The sequence below is a fragment of the Gorilla gorilla genome, chromosome 11, assembly GCF_029281585.2.
Source record: "Gorilla gorilla gorilla isolate KB3781 chromosome 11, NHGRI_mGorGor1-v2.1_pri, whole genome shotgun sequence".
Classification (NCBI taxonomy): domain Eukaryota; kingdom Metazoa; phylum Chordata; class Mammalia; order Primates; family Hominidae; genus Gorilla; species Gorilla gorilla.
Genome location: NC_073235.2, coordinates 80176807 through 80192158, shown reverse-complemented (window position 1 = coordinate 80192158; position 15352 = coordinate 80176807). Strand labels below are relative to the sequence as shown.

General features: G+C 40.9%; 1 protein-coding gene across 1 annotated transcript in view; it reads left to right on the top strand.

Annotated features, from left to right (window-relative positions):
- PDE11A (phosphodiesterase 11A) overlaps nucleotides 1–15352 on the top strand; it is a 435243-nt gene that overhangs the window by 350158 nt on the left and 69733 nt on the right. Inside the window, exons 13-14 of the mRNA XM_019021629.4 lie at nucleotides 1229–1338; nucleotides 11973–12063. Of these exons, the coding sequence (XP_018877174.2) occupies nucleotides 1229–1338; nucleotides 11973–12063 (201 nt within the window). The remainder of the gene's footprint in view (nucleotides 1–1228; nucleotides 1339–11972; nucleotides 12064–15352) is intronic.

Here is a 15352-nt window from a genome sequence, read left to right as displayed (position 1 = left end):
CCAGGAGGCAGAGGTTGCAGTAAGCCGAGATGGTGCCATTGCATTCCAGCCTGGGTGATAGAGCAAGACTGTCTCCTAAAAAAATAAAATAAAATTGTCAACACAGGAACCTGTTATTCAGTTATTTCTGCAACACAAACATAACCAATTTAAAAACAAAATTTTCATTGCGCTAAGAGAAGTGTCTTACAGGTGTGGGCCAGTGATCCTAGATTTGGTGGAAAAAAACACATGAAAAGTGAAGCAATTTGTACCCTAATCCTCCCCCTCCTCCCACTCTCTGATAAAGATTTTAATAAGTAATGAAATGGGAGACTTACAAAGTAAAAGAGGGGGAGATATAAAGGCCTTCGATCAAGAAAATGCATAGACCTGCATTCCCAGAGGTCCACTTCCTCTTCTAAACTAATGAAAGGGCCAGCAGCAACCCAAGAAGCATTGCTGCTCTTGGTTACATAATTATGTCAACCTGCTTCTAAAAGAAATCACATCACAGCTGTGCATTTCACCAGCAAGCTACCACAAGATAAGAAAAAAAGAATTCCCAGTAATGGATACCCCACTCAAACCTCAGTCTGGGTTGACAATCCTCTGACAAATTCTGGTGTCCATGACACGCACTGCCTTATTATCTGCATGAATTTCATCTGTCTACCAACCTAATATGAATTAGGGTATTTACAAGATAACCTCTAGGATGTCATTGTATAACAATTTGAGTATGTTAAAGTGTCTCCTTTTAATGTTAAAAAAAAAAAAAAAAAGAAGGGTTGTGTTCTCCTTCTTCCTGCTCTCATTTGGGTGGGATCTGGCAGGTGTAGTGTTCAGTTTGAAATTCACTGCCCCCTCCTATTCCCCAAACTCCAACCTCCAAACCCTATGCTCATCATTAAAATGTATAATAACAAAACACATTTTGCCCTGGGCCTTTGCCAAACTGTCACTGTCTCTGGATAGTCCAACCTTCTCTCTAAAAAGGGAACAAAATAGTCTGAACTATGTCCCAGTGTGGCAGCGTGGGCTGCTGTGACAGCAAGCTAATTCATCACTGTGGGGACCTTAGGCTGTGCAACTGACCACCCAACTTACTGTTGTCTGAGGGAGTGACAGTTAATCATCTCCTTAAATGATGTGGGTATGAAAACAGAGTTGATTGTTGCTCAGCACCTAACCTTATCCATCCTCCGTACCCCAGTAGTGACTGTTGCCATTTTCCCCTTCTTCCCAGACTGCTGGGTTTCAAGACATTCTGACCGAGGTGGAAATTTTAGCGGTGATTGTGGGATGCCTGTGTCATGACCTCGACCACAGGGGAACCAACAATGCCTTCCAAGCTAAGTAAGTGTTCTAAACTGTTGTTATTTTAATGCATTTGCCTTTCTGTTCAGAGCCAAAGGTGACGAATGCTAAAGAGTAAAGCATTAATTTCTGGCATCCGAGGCCAAGGCCATGCAGGCTTGGGCGTGCATGTCATGGGGCCCATCCATCTTTATAATTCCCTATTCTTCTTTTAATTGCAGATTTGCCCTTCATGTCATGCTTGTTAATTTGGTCGGTCTCTGTTGACCTTACTCAGATAACAAAGCTTGGATTTTAAAGGGTCTACTTTTTTCCTCCCAGAATATTTGCCTTTATGGCGTTATAAGCTTCTTGGACTTGCTACTCTCAAACTCTGGTGTGAGACTGTTAAAATAAAAGCAGTCTTAGGAAATTTGATGAAGCAAAATATAGTTTTCCTTCTCCAATAGAGTCTCTTCCAGGATTCTTTTGATGTTGGGTATTGTATAAACTATAGTGAAATAAAGCCACGTTCAAGGAATATAGTTTTTGCTCCTCCCATTCCCTACTCCCATAGAAAGGTGGAAGAAACAAAGGAATTACAGAAATACAGGGATGTCTGGGCAACTATTTGCCACACACATGATGTGTATAGGTAGAATAATCTGTCCCTAAGCAGGTTTTCCTGGTCAAGATAGCTGTTGCTTTGTGGTTCATACTGTGGCCAAGGCCACAGAACTTATGGGTGCTAGAAATAAGACCAAAACCCAGGTCTCCTGACTTGTATATTGAGAGTCTGCCTTTAATGTTTCTTTCACTGTCTGCCTGCAAACAAAAGACAGAGGCTTTCAGAGGCTGGAGAGAAAAGTTTTGGGGTAGGGAAAGTAGAGAAGGCTTCAACGAAGAGGTAAGATTAACTTCAGATGACTGATTTCACAGCCTCTAGAACAAGTCAGCCTCTATAATCTGAAACTTTCACAGTCTGCTCTTTGTCAACAGGTTCTTTTCAGCTCATCATTCTCTTTTTTCCTCCAAACATCTACCCACTAAGACTTCAGGAGTCTTGGACTCTTGTATTTACTCCTGATCTAGCAGATGAATTTCAATTTTGTGCCCTCTGTCCAATCTGTATCCTATAGCCCATCACTTCAGTGCTCTCTTCTCAATATCCTATCATTTCCTGACCAAGTCTCTGTGACATCCACTCTGCAGAAACTCAGTCCTGGTTCAATCTAACAATTCAGTCTCTTGCTACTCTGCCTAGACTTATAAAAGCTTTAGGAGAAAATGTCACAGTTGTGAGAGTTAGAGACATACCAAATATATATTCCTCCCACTTGGCTGGACGCTAGAACTCGCTGCCAGTCTTTGTGTGTCCCTAGCCAGCCCCATTCCCCATTGCTCTTAGCAGTTTCATATACCAAACTTGTGTCTTCCAAAACCACCTCCTGCTCCCCCGCCTCCCCCGCACCACTCAGCAGATCACCTTGCCTCCTACTTCACGGAGAAAATTGAGGCCATCAATTGAGAATTCTCTCAATTTCCTCCCCTGCCACCTACAAACTTATCTATCCATCCCCATCCTTCCATCCTTCCCTCCTTCCCTCCTATCTCGGTAAGAGGGCTGTCCTTCCCTCGTCCGAGGCTAATCCCTCCACCTCTGCCGTGGACCCTTCCTTGCTTCTCCTCTGGGACTTTGTGCCATCAATCTTCCTCTCCCTCCTGTATCTGCTGTCCCTTTCTGCTGGCTGTCTGCATCCTATTAATAGAAACAGTTCCCCCGCATCTTGAAAAAAGCCTACCCTAATCCCCACTTCACTCTCCAGCTTCAGTTCTATTTCCTTCTTTCCTTCCCAGTCAAGCTTCATGGAAAGCTGTCTGGGTTCACTTCCTTCCCCTCTCCCAACCCCTGTCCTCCCACATGGCTTCCGGTTCCACTCATTGGAGAAACCACCTCAGGAATGACACCCGTGGCCCCCTTTTCTCAAAGCTGTCGGACCTTTTCGTTGTCCTTCTTTCATAATACCTCTTGCCATGAGATATACTTTGTTGCTCCCTCCTTCCTGAAACTCTCTCTTCCTTTGTCTCACAGACAAAGGGTTTTCATCCACCTGTACAGCCTTGAATCTCCGTTGGTTTCAGGCCTCTGTCCCTCTGCCCCAGCCTTCACTGATGATGCCCTCCCCCTTCCTCTCTCGCTCTTCACGATCCTTCAGGCAGGGCCACCAGCCATCTGCTGATGAGCCCTGAATACATTTCTTTGAACCATAATTCCCAGCTTATCTCCAGGCACTTATTCCATTGCTTGAGGAAGACCTCCTCTTCAAAGTCCTACAGTCCCCTCAACCTCAGTCTTTCCCTCCATGCCTCTTTCTTGTATTCTCTACCCCAAGGAATGGCCCCACCAAAAATGCGCCAGTCACCGAGCCTACCCTGCAGCTCCCCTCAAAGCCAGTGCCTCCTCTGCATGCTTACAGCAAGGACTGCTTCTTGGCATGACTCCTGGTTTGCTACAACAAACAGCACGACTCTCCTCCCGAGGCTGCTTGGCACTCCAGAATAATCTTTCTAATTCACAAAGCTGACCAGGTCACTCCCCTGCTTAAAAGCCATCCACATCTCCTCTGGCTTTTAGAATAGTGTTCCAGTTCCTTAGCTTAGCCCATTCGGGCCCTTTTCATTCGGACTCCTGCCCATTTCCCTGGCCCAGTGCCCACTCGCCCCAGCTTACCCTACTCATGCATCTATGTTCCAGACACAGGGACTCCAAGAAGCACTGGTGGGGTCCTGCTCAGTCACATCTCTCTGCTGCCCAATATGCTGTTTCCCCTGCCTGGCATGCCCTTCTCTCCTTCTTTCCCCAAAACTCCTCTGAAAGCATCACCTTCGTGTTTCTATCCACCCTAATGTACCCCCATGGTCAATTTCCTATGCCCTGGTTGTGCCTTTTCCAAAGTGTGCACTTCATGCCATTTTAATTGCTGACTTGCAGATGTGTCTTCCCTTCTTATTTGGCATGTGCAACACTGCATGGACAGTACTTGGGGGAGCATAATAAACAATAAATGTTTGGTGAATGAACAAACAAAGGATAACTGCATGAGTGGATGAGATATCTTTAACTACAGCACTTTAACAAAGTTTCCTGATTTCTTTAACAGATGCAACCTCTTATAAATTATTATAAAACATTGCTTGTTTGTTTTTAACTTTTATTTTAGGTTTGGGGGTACATGTGAAGGTTTGTTACATAGGTAACCATGTGTAACGGGGGTTTGTTAAATATATATTATTTCATTACCCAGGTATTAAGCCCAGTACCTGATAGTTACCTTTTCTGCTCTTCTCCCTCCTGCCTCAAACAGACCCCAGTGTCTATTGTTTCCTTCTTTGTGTTCATAAGTTCTCATCATTTAGCTCCCACTTGTAATTGAGAACATGTAGCGTTTGGTTTTCTGTTCCTGCATTAGTTTGCTAAGGATAATAGCCTTCAGTTCTATCCATGTTCCTGCAAAAGACATGACCTCATTCTTTTTTATGGGTGCATAGTGTTCCATGGTGTATATATACCACATTTTTTTAATTCAATCTGTCATTGATGGGCATTTAGGATTCCATGTCTTTGCTATTGTGAATAGTGCTGCAATGAAACATTGTTTTATACATTGTCTTGATGCTGCATTAAACAGCTGGAGCCCATTGTGTACGTTGTGTATGCTTTCATTGTAGGGTCCGATTGCTCCTTGTTTGGAGTTCTTGTGTCTGCACTGCATTACTTTTTTAGGATTCCTGTCTCCCCCAGGCCAATGGTATCATCATCACTGTATCTCCCTCTAGCATGCTCTCTCCAGCCCCCTACCACTCTACCACTTATGCAGAAAGATGGGATAACTGTGTTAGAATTGTGTCTGTAAAACAAGAGTCAGAGCCTTTTGAGTCCTTTCAAGAGTGAAGTGCCCAATACTTATACTCAGATACCAATGGCCCCTCCCCAGAGAGAGAGCTGGTGTATGGCACTGACAGAGGCTGCTCTTCTTGCTAGTTGATCCCTCAGCTGTTGGGACCAACAGTGCACACCTAATCAAAGCTGGACCGATCGGATTTTATCTCACAGGAATTTGGAGTTGGATTACCGTGATATTAAGACAGTTAGCTGCAGGGATCCAAGCTGCAGGCTCATGCAGATTTGGGAGCTGAGGCTGCCATTTGGGAAAAGCTATGATGACCACATACCAAGCGGATGAAAAAAACAAGAAAACCAGTCTACAAAGAGGAGAGAAGGATGGAGCTGATATTCAAAGAGAAGCAGAACGGAGAGACTGTGTAACCTGAGAGAAAGACAGAAAAAAGACAGGCTTGATCCCTGGCTCTCTCCATCCTTGTTCCTATTTCTAGGAGACCCAGCCATGCTTGTGATAATTGGGCTACTTCAGAGTTCCTGGTATCATTCAATCAGCCTTCCTTTTAGTGAAGCTGGTTGTACTCCACTTCTGTTCTTTGCAACTAACACTTCCTGAGACAATGAGAACTACAGTTTATTTATTGTTTACTGTGTCTTAAGCCCTTACCAACATCAACTCTTTAGAGTTGATATTCTTGTCTCCATTTTACAGGAGGAACTGAGCCTCAGGAAGGTAAGTAAACTTGCCCAAATCCATTCATGTGGTAGACTGGAGCCTGGACCAGGGCTGTCTGTTTTCAGAAGCCATTCTTTAACCACTGTATCACACTCTGGTCCATGACTTTGTGACATCTATTTTGAGTTGTTGAGCTTCCAGTTTATTGGCTGCCTTTCCGGATATGTGAGCTCTTGAACTAAAATATATTTTGACATCCAACAGTTCAAAGACATGAAGCCATAAAAATTATAAAACCAAACTAAACCTTACTAGTCATGTTTTACACTACCTCAATTTTACAAAAAAAAACAAAAACCGAGGTCCCCAAATCTCAGGTTGCTTGTATAAGACTGAACAACATTCACACATATGAGGTAGGTATTGAGTCACTAGTACTAGATTTCAGAGAGTTTTTTTGCATCCTCACATCACATGATCAAATCTGCCTATTCCAAGGTAGTGTGATGCGTTTTTCTCAAGACAATTAACTTTGTACGCAGTTTATCAGCTCATGGGATGTCAGGGGCACTGCACCTACCTTATGGAGTCATTTTTGCACTTAGGACACTTAATGCCACCATTACCCAACCTCCGTTAAGATTTCCCTTGACGATGAATGCTGAAAGAGGCTTTTTAGCATCATGGTCAAGGAACTACCTTTTTATTGATTAGAATGAGATTTATTCAGTGAGTGTGCCATTGTTGAGAAAATCCCTTGCAAGAAACCTATCTTCTTTTCTTGTTTTTTATTTCCCAGTAAGTGAGTATTTTCTATATTCAAGATGCTGTGCTAGGAATTGTGGGAGAAATAAAGAGATATAGCAAACATCCCTTCTCTTAAAGTGCTCCCAGTCTAATTCTAGTCTTTGAAGTGATTTGAAAATGGGATTTAAATGCACCAATTATTATGCAGCAAAGTATATGCTACCTTTTTTTCATATATAAGGCTCTAAAAAAACAGGAGACATTTAGCAAGGGACAAATTACTATATAAAATGCAAAATGCCTCTACAATAAAAAGTGTGGCTTTCGTTAGAGCACAATTTGATTTATTCTCTTAGCCTTTCTGACAAGTGAACCTTCGCATTTTCATATTTTGTTCTTAATTTTTAAGTATTGGAGTGTGTGCAATGAATGATCAATAGGTAGAGAGGGCAGCAATACCACAGTGCTTTGAAATTGCTCTGTTCACACCTCTCCCCTGTTTTCTCTAGGGACAGCGTTCCCCACTCATCCTTCTCTCTATTACAGCTGCCCCTGATGATTAAATATCAGTACCAAGCAGCTTTGTAGTATATTCTCCTAGGAGACTTCTTCTATTCATTTCTAGCATAATCTCTTATACTCATTTCTTGGGAATGAAAACCCATCTTGTCGCTTTCGGCCAGGTCCCAGAAGTGAAATACTGGGGCACATTAATCTGCCATGACAGCCTAATCCCATTCCTCACCATCTCCCAACAACTCTCAATTTCCTAATTACCTTTCATAGTTTTCCTTTTTAAAGTTTCCTTTAAGTCACAGCTGCACACTGCCATTCAGTCTCTTTTTCAAAGAATATGCATATCTAGGGAAGTTATGAAGGTACATTTACATTTGCACACATTTTTGGTGCCTGTGCAAAGTGCCAAATGCCTATAGGGAAATTTCCACCTTGACTTTTCTTTTTAATAAGTTTCTCCTCAATGAGCTGCCTATCCAAAATGAAAAGCTTTAGTATGTTAAGATGACCTACCATCAATAATGCACATCATGAATACTTACATGTATAAAGGTATTTGTACTTATGGAATTTGGATTCTCTTCTCTTCCTCTCTCCATACACCCTACGTATATATAATCATATTTTCACAACTAAAGGATGTGTGCCCCAAAGACACTTATATGATGGATATACTTAGCACAAACAATTAAAATGAGGTGTGCTGTTAAAGTCAATTTTTTCCATATGTGATTGATCTCAGGGTTTTTTTTTCATATTTTATGTGAGAAAGTAGAAGCATACCTTTATAAGTGGAAGTGTATTACGTGAGAGACATGACCTCTTTAAAAATGGTTTTACAATCAGCCGGGCACAGTGGCTCATGCCTATAATCCCATCACTTTGGGAGGCCGAGGCGGGCAGATCACAAGGTCAGGAGTTCGAGACCAGCCGGGCCAACATGGTGAAACTTTGCCTTTACTAAAGATACAAAAAATTAGCTAAGCGTGGTGGTGCATGTCTGTAATCCCAGCTACTTGGGAGGCTGAGGCTGAGGTTGAGAGTCGCTTCAACCCAGGAGGTGGAGGTTGCAGTAAGCCAACATCGCACCATTGCTCCAGCCTGGGTGACAGGCGAGATTCCGTCTCAAAAAAAAAAAAAAAAAAAAGGTTTCACGATCAATTAAAAGTAGATAATGCTGCTTGTTATGTTCCCCTACCACAAAATCACAATGCATTTTCACATATTGCCACCTCTGGAAAATCCTTACCATAAATAAACAGATTCACTTTTTAAAGCCAGCATTTTCCAAACTTATTTGGCCATGGAACCCTTTTTACTTCTTCTCTTAATGCCATTTAACATTCAGAAGAACTAGTATTCTGTAGAATACTTTTTGATAAAGCTTATCTTCACAGATATGTTTTATTTATTTATTTATTTATTTTTTGCCACTTATATCAAGACTGTAGACTTGGCTCTTGGTGGTCCCAGGAAGTTCCCAGTGTGTAACAGCAGATACAGGCAGCATTCCTAATGGGCCTTGGCCTGAGACAAAAGGCACTGAGGGCTTTGGCAGTCTAGAAAATCTGCCAGGGGCCAAATCTAATAGTGTAAATAAGGGATCCATTTGGAAATGGAAGTATTCTTGCTTAGATGGTTTTACTTTTAAAAAACCCCTCAAAGTTGAGTTAGTACCATGCTCCATTCTCTGAGGGCTAAGATGGCACCTTGTTTGCAGAAAAGTGAGCATTTTTAGTGCAAGGTTGATCAGAGAAAAATTCCTGACACAATTATAGGGGATTGTGAGCTTCCTGAAGGTCAGAACATGTCTTATTTCTCTTTGTATTCCACATGCCTGGGGCCTGACATAATAATAGTTATCAATGCTTATTGGTTGAATGAATGATAGATGAATGAATGAATAACAAAGTCTCCCCACACTTTCATGGCATTAGTCTGGTTCAGTGGCAAAATCTACCTATTTTCTGTGATTGAATCAGTATTGTGTGAGGCTGGGCAGAAAGTAAGATGGAATTACGAAAGAGAACAAAGAGGGAATCTGACGAGGAAGATGGTCAAACCATAGACAGTGGCTGCCTTTGCACAAATACTGGGAGATAGAACACACCAGATCGGAGACATATGGATATGGGAGAGAGGCCTCCATCCTACGCACAGGAAGGAGCAGTACATCAGAAGCCATGGTGTATTTGTTAAAAGGTGTTGTTATCGTCCCCATCCCCACTCCCTTAAAGGAGAAAACATTCCTTATTCACCAAAACAAAGAAGATACAGAGTGACTTCTGATCATCTAGCTGATGCAGCTTTTGTGGAGTCTGTTAACCCAACATGAATAAGGGAAGAGATAACATTTTGTATCTTGACTAGATACAAAAGATTCACACTAGTAAGTGAGGTGCATGTGAGCATGGCTGATTCATAGGAATGATCACAGGAATCAGCCTGTGGTTAGCAATGATACTAATAGAATTCTGAATTAGATTTTGAAATCTTCTTTCATTGATAACAATCAGCTTAGTAAAAATGGAGAATCAAATGTCAGAAATGTATGTTATAATTATCATTTTCATTATGTAACAAGAAGCTTAAAAACTTGGATTCAAATCTGGAACTGGTACAAGCTAGCTGTGTGACCTTGGAAAAGTTACTTAACTTCTCTGAGCCCTGTTTTCCTCGTGTGTAAATGAGAAAATAATACTTATATCATGGTCATTGTCAGGACTAAATGCTATAATGTATTAAGTTGTTAATATATAGACTACCGCATGGTAGATACTAATGGTAGCTTTATTAATAATAATATTAGTATTATAAAATATGCGAACACACTTATTATCAACCTCCCAACTTGAACTATAATCTCTCGACATAGTAACTACTGTAAGCTTATTAGACAAGCAACCAATATTTTTTAAAGCACTTACTCTATGCTAGGCTCTAGGATGTGATATGCATATAAAGCATCGCAGAATTTCAACAGCCAAGACAAAGGCATATAGTATACGTTTTGAAACACGTGTCTTCATAGAAATGAACTCTATGTAAGACAAATAGTAACTAACATTAAGTATTAATTTATCACTAAGATTCGCCTAGCAAATTTTCACTTATTAAATAATATAAATTAAGGCAAGATTTAAAGAAATAACACATATATGATTAAAATCTAACACCCTCCTTACTAAGCACCTAAGAAAAATAATTCCGATATTTTACATTATATTATATTATATTATATTCAATATATATATTCAATAATTGAATATAATATATATATATAGAATATATTCAATATATTCAATAATTCCTACTGAACCTAATCCTGCTGGAAGAGCTGACCACATGTTGGGGAATTGGGGGAGTCTTTCCAAGAATTGCAGGTCACTTGTATTCTTGAACCGACGGTGGTTTTGGGCTGCCTCCCACTGAAGTTGGAGGAAAGCTTGGGACCAAAAGTCTTCATGTTGCACTTAGATGCAGTCCTTGCTTCTCTCACTAGCAGGACAGATTGTATGCAGTCAATCTCCAGCATTTCCAAGTTAAGGCCAAATTGCCCTTTCAATGTCGAAGCCCCCTGCAATAAGCAAGAAAGAATAAAATGATCTAGATGGATCCTTATCCTGAGTCCCATGGCTGCCTTTTACACTGTGGGCTTCTCTGGGATGTCTCTTGATTCTTAAGATGCTCTAACTCCCATTTCTTAAACAGAGTTGGATGCGAACGTTTTTGAACTTTTTTTTTTTTTTTTGAGACAGAGTCTCACTCTGTCGCCCAGGCTGGGGTGCAATGGCATGGTCTCAGCTCACTGCAACCTCTGCTTCCCAGTTTCGAGTGATTCTCCTGCCTCAGACTCCCAAGTAATGAACGCTTTGCAGAACTGACATTGTTAAGGAATGGGTTGTTCTACATAAATGAAATTTACAGATAACTCAAAGTAATCCCTTTAAGTATCAATGAGTATTTAACTAATTTAAAATGGAAATAGTCATATGTGTTTCAAATATTGATTAATAATTAATATAGACTACAATCTACTACATGCTGGGAACTGTAATAGGCATTTTCAAATATTTTATTGTTCTCATAAATAACAGGTTAGGTAGATAATATAATCTTAGAGACAAAGAAACTGAGTCTTAAAAAGGCCAAGTAACCGTCCAAAGCTACTACTTGGAGGAAGAGCTGAGATTTCCCTCCAAATCCAGAGAACTTTTCAGAGTTCCACACTGAGATATCACAGTGTGACTATGGACTGGAAAGCTGTAGTAGAAGGCTGTCAGCCTTTCATGTAGAGTAGATAAAATGCACTCTGCAGAATATTCACAAGGTCTTCTCCTATGGAAGGTCAAATACGTTTTGTATAAGACAGTTGTTCTGAACACTCAGAAGTCACAGAAGGTTTAGTTCATGAAGCTTCCCTGATCCCCGGAGCCAGAAATTATGTCTGTTTTTCCTCAGAACGTCCATAGCACTTCGATTGGACCTGGAACACATTTCTGCAGTGATTAGTATTTGCATTGTTTTTATGTGCATTATTTTTCCTTGTTATCTCATGTCATCTTTGTTACTAGTCTGTAAATTTCTTAGGGGCAGAGACTGCGTCAAATTCATCAAACATCATTTGCAGCATCTAGCCTAATACATAGAAAGTTATATGTATTAGGAACTTTCTTATATATAGAAAGTTCCTGAACGATTTATTTCATAGATGAATGGACTACAAAAGCAGTTACCTAAGGATGTGTCTGCTCATGGTCCTTTGCCAAAAGCAAGAAAAGCAGTTTGATCCAAAAAGCTGGTGTGGGGGAACCATCGATAGGCCCTGCTCACTCACCCTCTGTCCTCTTTCAGGAGTGGCTCTGCCCTGGCCCAACTCTATGGAACCTCTGCTACCTTGGAGCATCACCATTTCAACCATGCCGTGATGATCCTTCAAAGTGAGGTACAGGCCTGATGTTCTGCTTCTCCCCTTAACGGAAACCAAAACAACTCTTTGTTTCCTCCCTCTCTTTCTTTGTGGTGCCACAGATAGACACAAAGCAGTGGGAAAACCATTTCTAAGTCAACTTAATGGGCCTTAGTAGCTTTTTCTGTTCCTATAGATGCCTGAGCAGGACCTTGCAGAGTCTTCCTGAGCTGATTTACTTGGATTTCATTATCGGTTAGGAGGCTTTTCAGATTCACTTAGCAGGGTAACAGATATAGACTGCTTGTCACCAGAGCATGACCTGACCTTCCTCAAAGGATACAGAGCACTAAGGGAACAACTTGATCCAAATAATGAGCGGCCCAACATTCCCATTTGGTAAAATTCTCAGTCATTTTAAAAGATGGTAGAAGGAAAAACAGAGTGAGAAAGTTACACTTTATTAGCACAATTGAGAAACTATACAACTTAAAAGAACTTAAAATTGCTGGTGGGACCAGTTAGGAAGTGAGAACTGCAGCTAAACTTAAGACCCAGAGCTAATGCCATATGCCTGATTTTGCTTCATGTGGCAATGCAGGAGTTAGAAGTAGTTGGAATTTTATACTTTTAGCTCTCCACAGAGAAAAACAGAAACCACTAACTGACTCTGGCTGTGGCATCTGAGTTTTAAATTGCCAGGAAAGGATCTGTTTCATTTTCTGCAAGCGTACAGACTTTTTTTTTTTTTTTTTTTTTTGAGGCCAGGAAGGGATCATCTGTTCCCCATTATTTGTCAGTTCTCTAGCTGCGCCATTAATTATTATTATTATTATCATCATTAAGGCCCTGCTTCGCTGGAATAGCATCATTAAATATGGAGGTTTTTTACCTCCAGCCTATCTTGAGAAAGCATGTCTTTTGCAATATCGTGGAGGCCTTCGACCCCATAAAGGAGAGTCGGCACTCCAGAACCTGAATGCAGACTGCGAAAGGGAAAACCTGCTGGGAATGATGTATTTTCAGTTGGGAATGAAACACCAAGAGTTAGGCTCTCAGTAACTGGCAGAAGCCAGCATCCTGGCCTCTGTGGCTGTGGAATTGTCCTCCAAAAACAGTGTCTTAGCTGAGAACTATGGAAGAACTTTGGTTCAAACTATCTTTTCTGTGTTGGTAAAGGTGATGAGTATGACAAACCACCTCTGACAAACCACCACCTTTGTAATAACAAGTATTATAAACAGGATGTCAGGTTTCCTCAGGGAAACAAACCCCACTCACTCAGAATTTGTGTTCATGCAAACAAAACACATTGGCCGTCCTTCACTCTGGGGTTCCCTATGAAGAACAGAGACTATCAATGACGGAACCATGCACTGTCCCAGCACTGCCTCCAGTCCCCTGTGGTCCTGCCCATCAGAAAGGCAGAAATGCAGGTGCTATTATTGTTCCACTTTCCAAATGAGCTCTGGTGCAGAGAAGTTAGATAGCTTGAGGAAGTTTGCCCAGACCTTTCTTCCTCCACATCTGCATGTCTTTCCATTAACACCACACTCACCACCTCCCTAAACAAAGAGTAGATGCAGTATTTCAGGGAGACTCAAATCTACTTCAGGGACCAAAACGTTAAGGCACATAACGTGAAAATAGAAGACTAATTTGCATATAAACAATAAACTGATTGCAAATTAACTTTTTCTGGCTAGCACTGTCACTCTTAGCTGTAAATAGCATTAGTGATTATATATCCTTCAAAGTACAGTCACATGCAACATGTTTTGATCAACAGGAGACCACATTGGTGCGACAGTGGTCCCATAAGATTATAATGCCATATTTTTACTGTACCTTTTCTATGTTTAAATAGGTTTAGATATACAAATACCAACCATTGTGTTACAGTTGCTCACAGTATTACAGACAGTAACATGATGTATGGATATATAGCCTAGAAGCAATAGGCTATCCCATATAGCCTAGGTATGCAGTAGGCTGTATCATCTAGTTTTGTGTAAGTGCTTTCTGTGATGTTCACACAATGAGGAGATCACCTAACAATGTATTTCTTGGAATGTACCCTCCTGTTATGTGATGCATGACTGTAATAAAACACACATCCTCATAAAATAATCCACATCCTCAAATTCAGACCAGATTTCTTCATATCTCAATGTTAACTTTTACTGTAACTTGCTCTTAAATGCTGTGTTTCTTTGGGAGATTCTGGGTGCGTCGCTGGACCCAGGTGACTGCTTTTCCATAGCTTCCTACCACTTTTTCTCCGGCCCCAGAACACCTGCCTGTGATTGATCATTGGGTAATGCACAGGCAAAAAAACCTGGGCAGAATTATGGTGCAGCATTCCTTTTGTTATTTGTCTTCTTCTTAACAGCTGAATTAAGGGTCTGAAGAGCTCATTTGAAAATTATTATTAATATTGGACCTGGTCCCAGGTAGAACCAATATACTCTAGTCTTTAAGGAGTGGCGGGTTCACCCAATGAAATAAATTAACTTGGGGAAACAGATAATCATCTGGTGCCTGGTAAGACATAATTTACTAGTTGATATCCTAGTTCCCTGAAATAATTAATTTACCTCTCATTGGAGAATGGTTCATTCTCAGGCAGTCATTCCACCACATTCCTTCTCCAGCATCTTCCGGCTCTCAACACGAGATTTAAAACTGGTCCAGTTCCCAGGCCAGATGCTTATGAGTTCATATTTCACACTAAGAAAACCTAAAAAATGAAAAGTCCTGACTTTAAAAACAAACTAAGTGAATTGTTGGTCACTTTACAGAAGGATTTTTCACTTTACTAAAGACGAATATTTTAGCCTAAGTGTAGCTAACACAAATTTTGATGAAAACAAGTGTACCTGTCAAAGGTATGAAGATAAAGATGTCATCCTAACTTTACTTAGGTAAATGTCATTTTAGAGTCCCACTGTGCCAAGAACGATGTCTTATGCATCCTAGCTATTCAGAATTATTCATATTCACCATACTGAATTTAGCCTGCCACACACTTCATCAAAGTGCACCTTAATGGTGGGAGGCACGGTTCCTCCGCTTCAGCAGCAGTGACGTCTTGGGCCAGTAAATCTTTGTTGTGGGGGTCTCCTGTGCATCATGGGATGTGTAGCAGCATCCCTGGCCTCCACTGCTAGATGCCAGTAGCACCTTAGCCATTTGTGACAATCAAAAATGTCACTAGACCTTGCTAAAGTTCCCCATTGTCAAAACGGCCCCCAGCTGAGAACCACTGTTCTAATGGCTTTTTATTCTTCTTAAAGTCATTTGTTGCCATAGCAAGTGTTTCCAA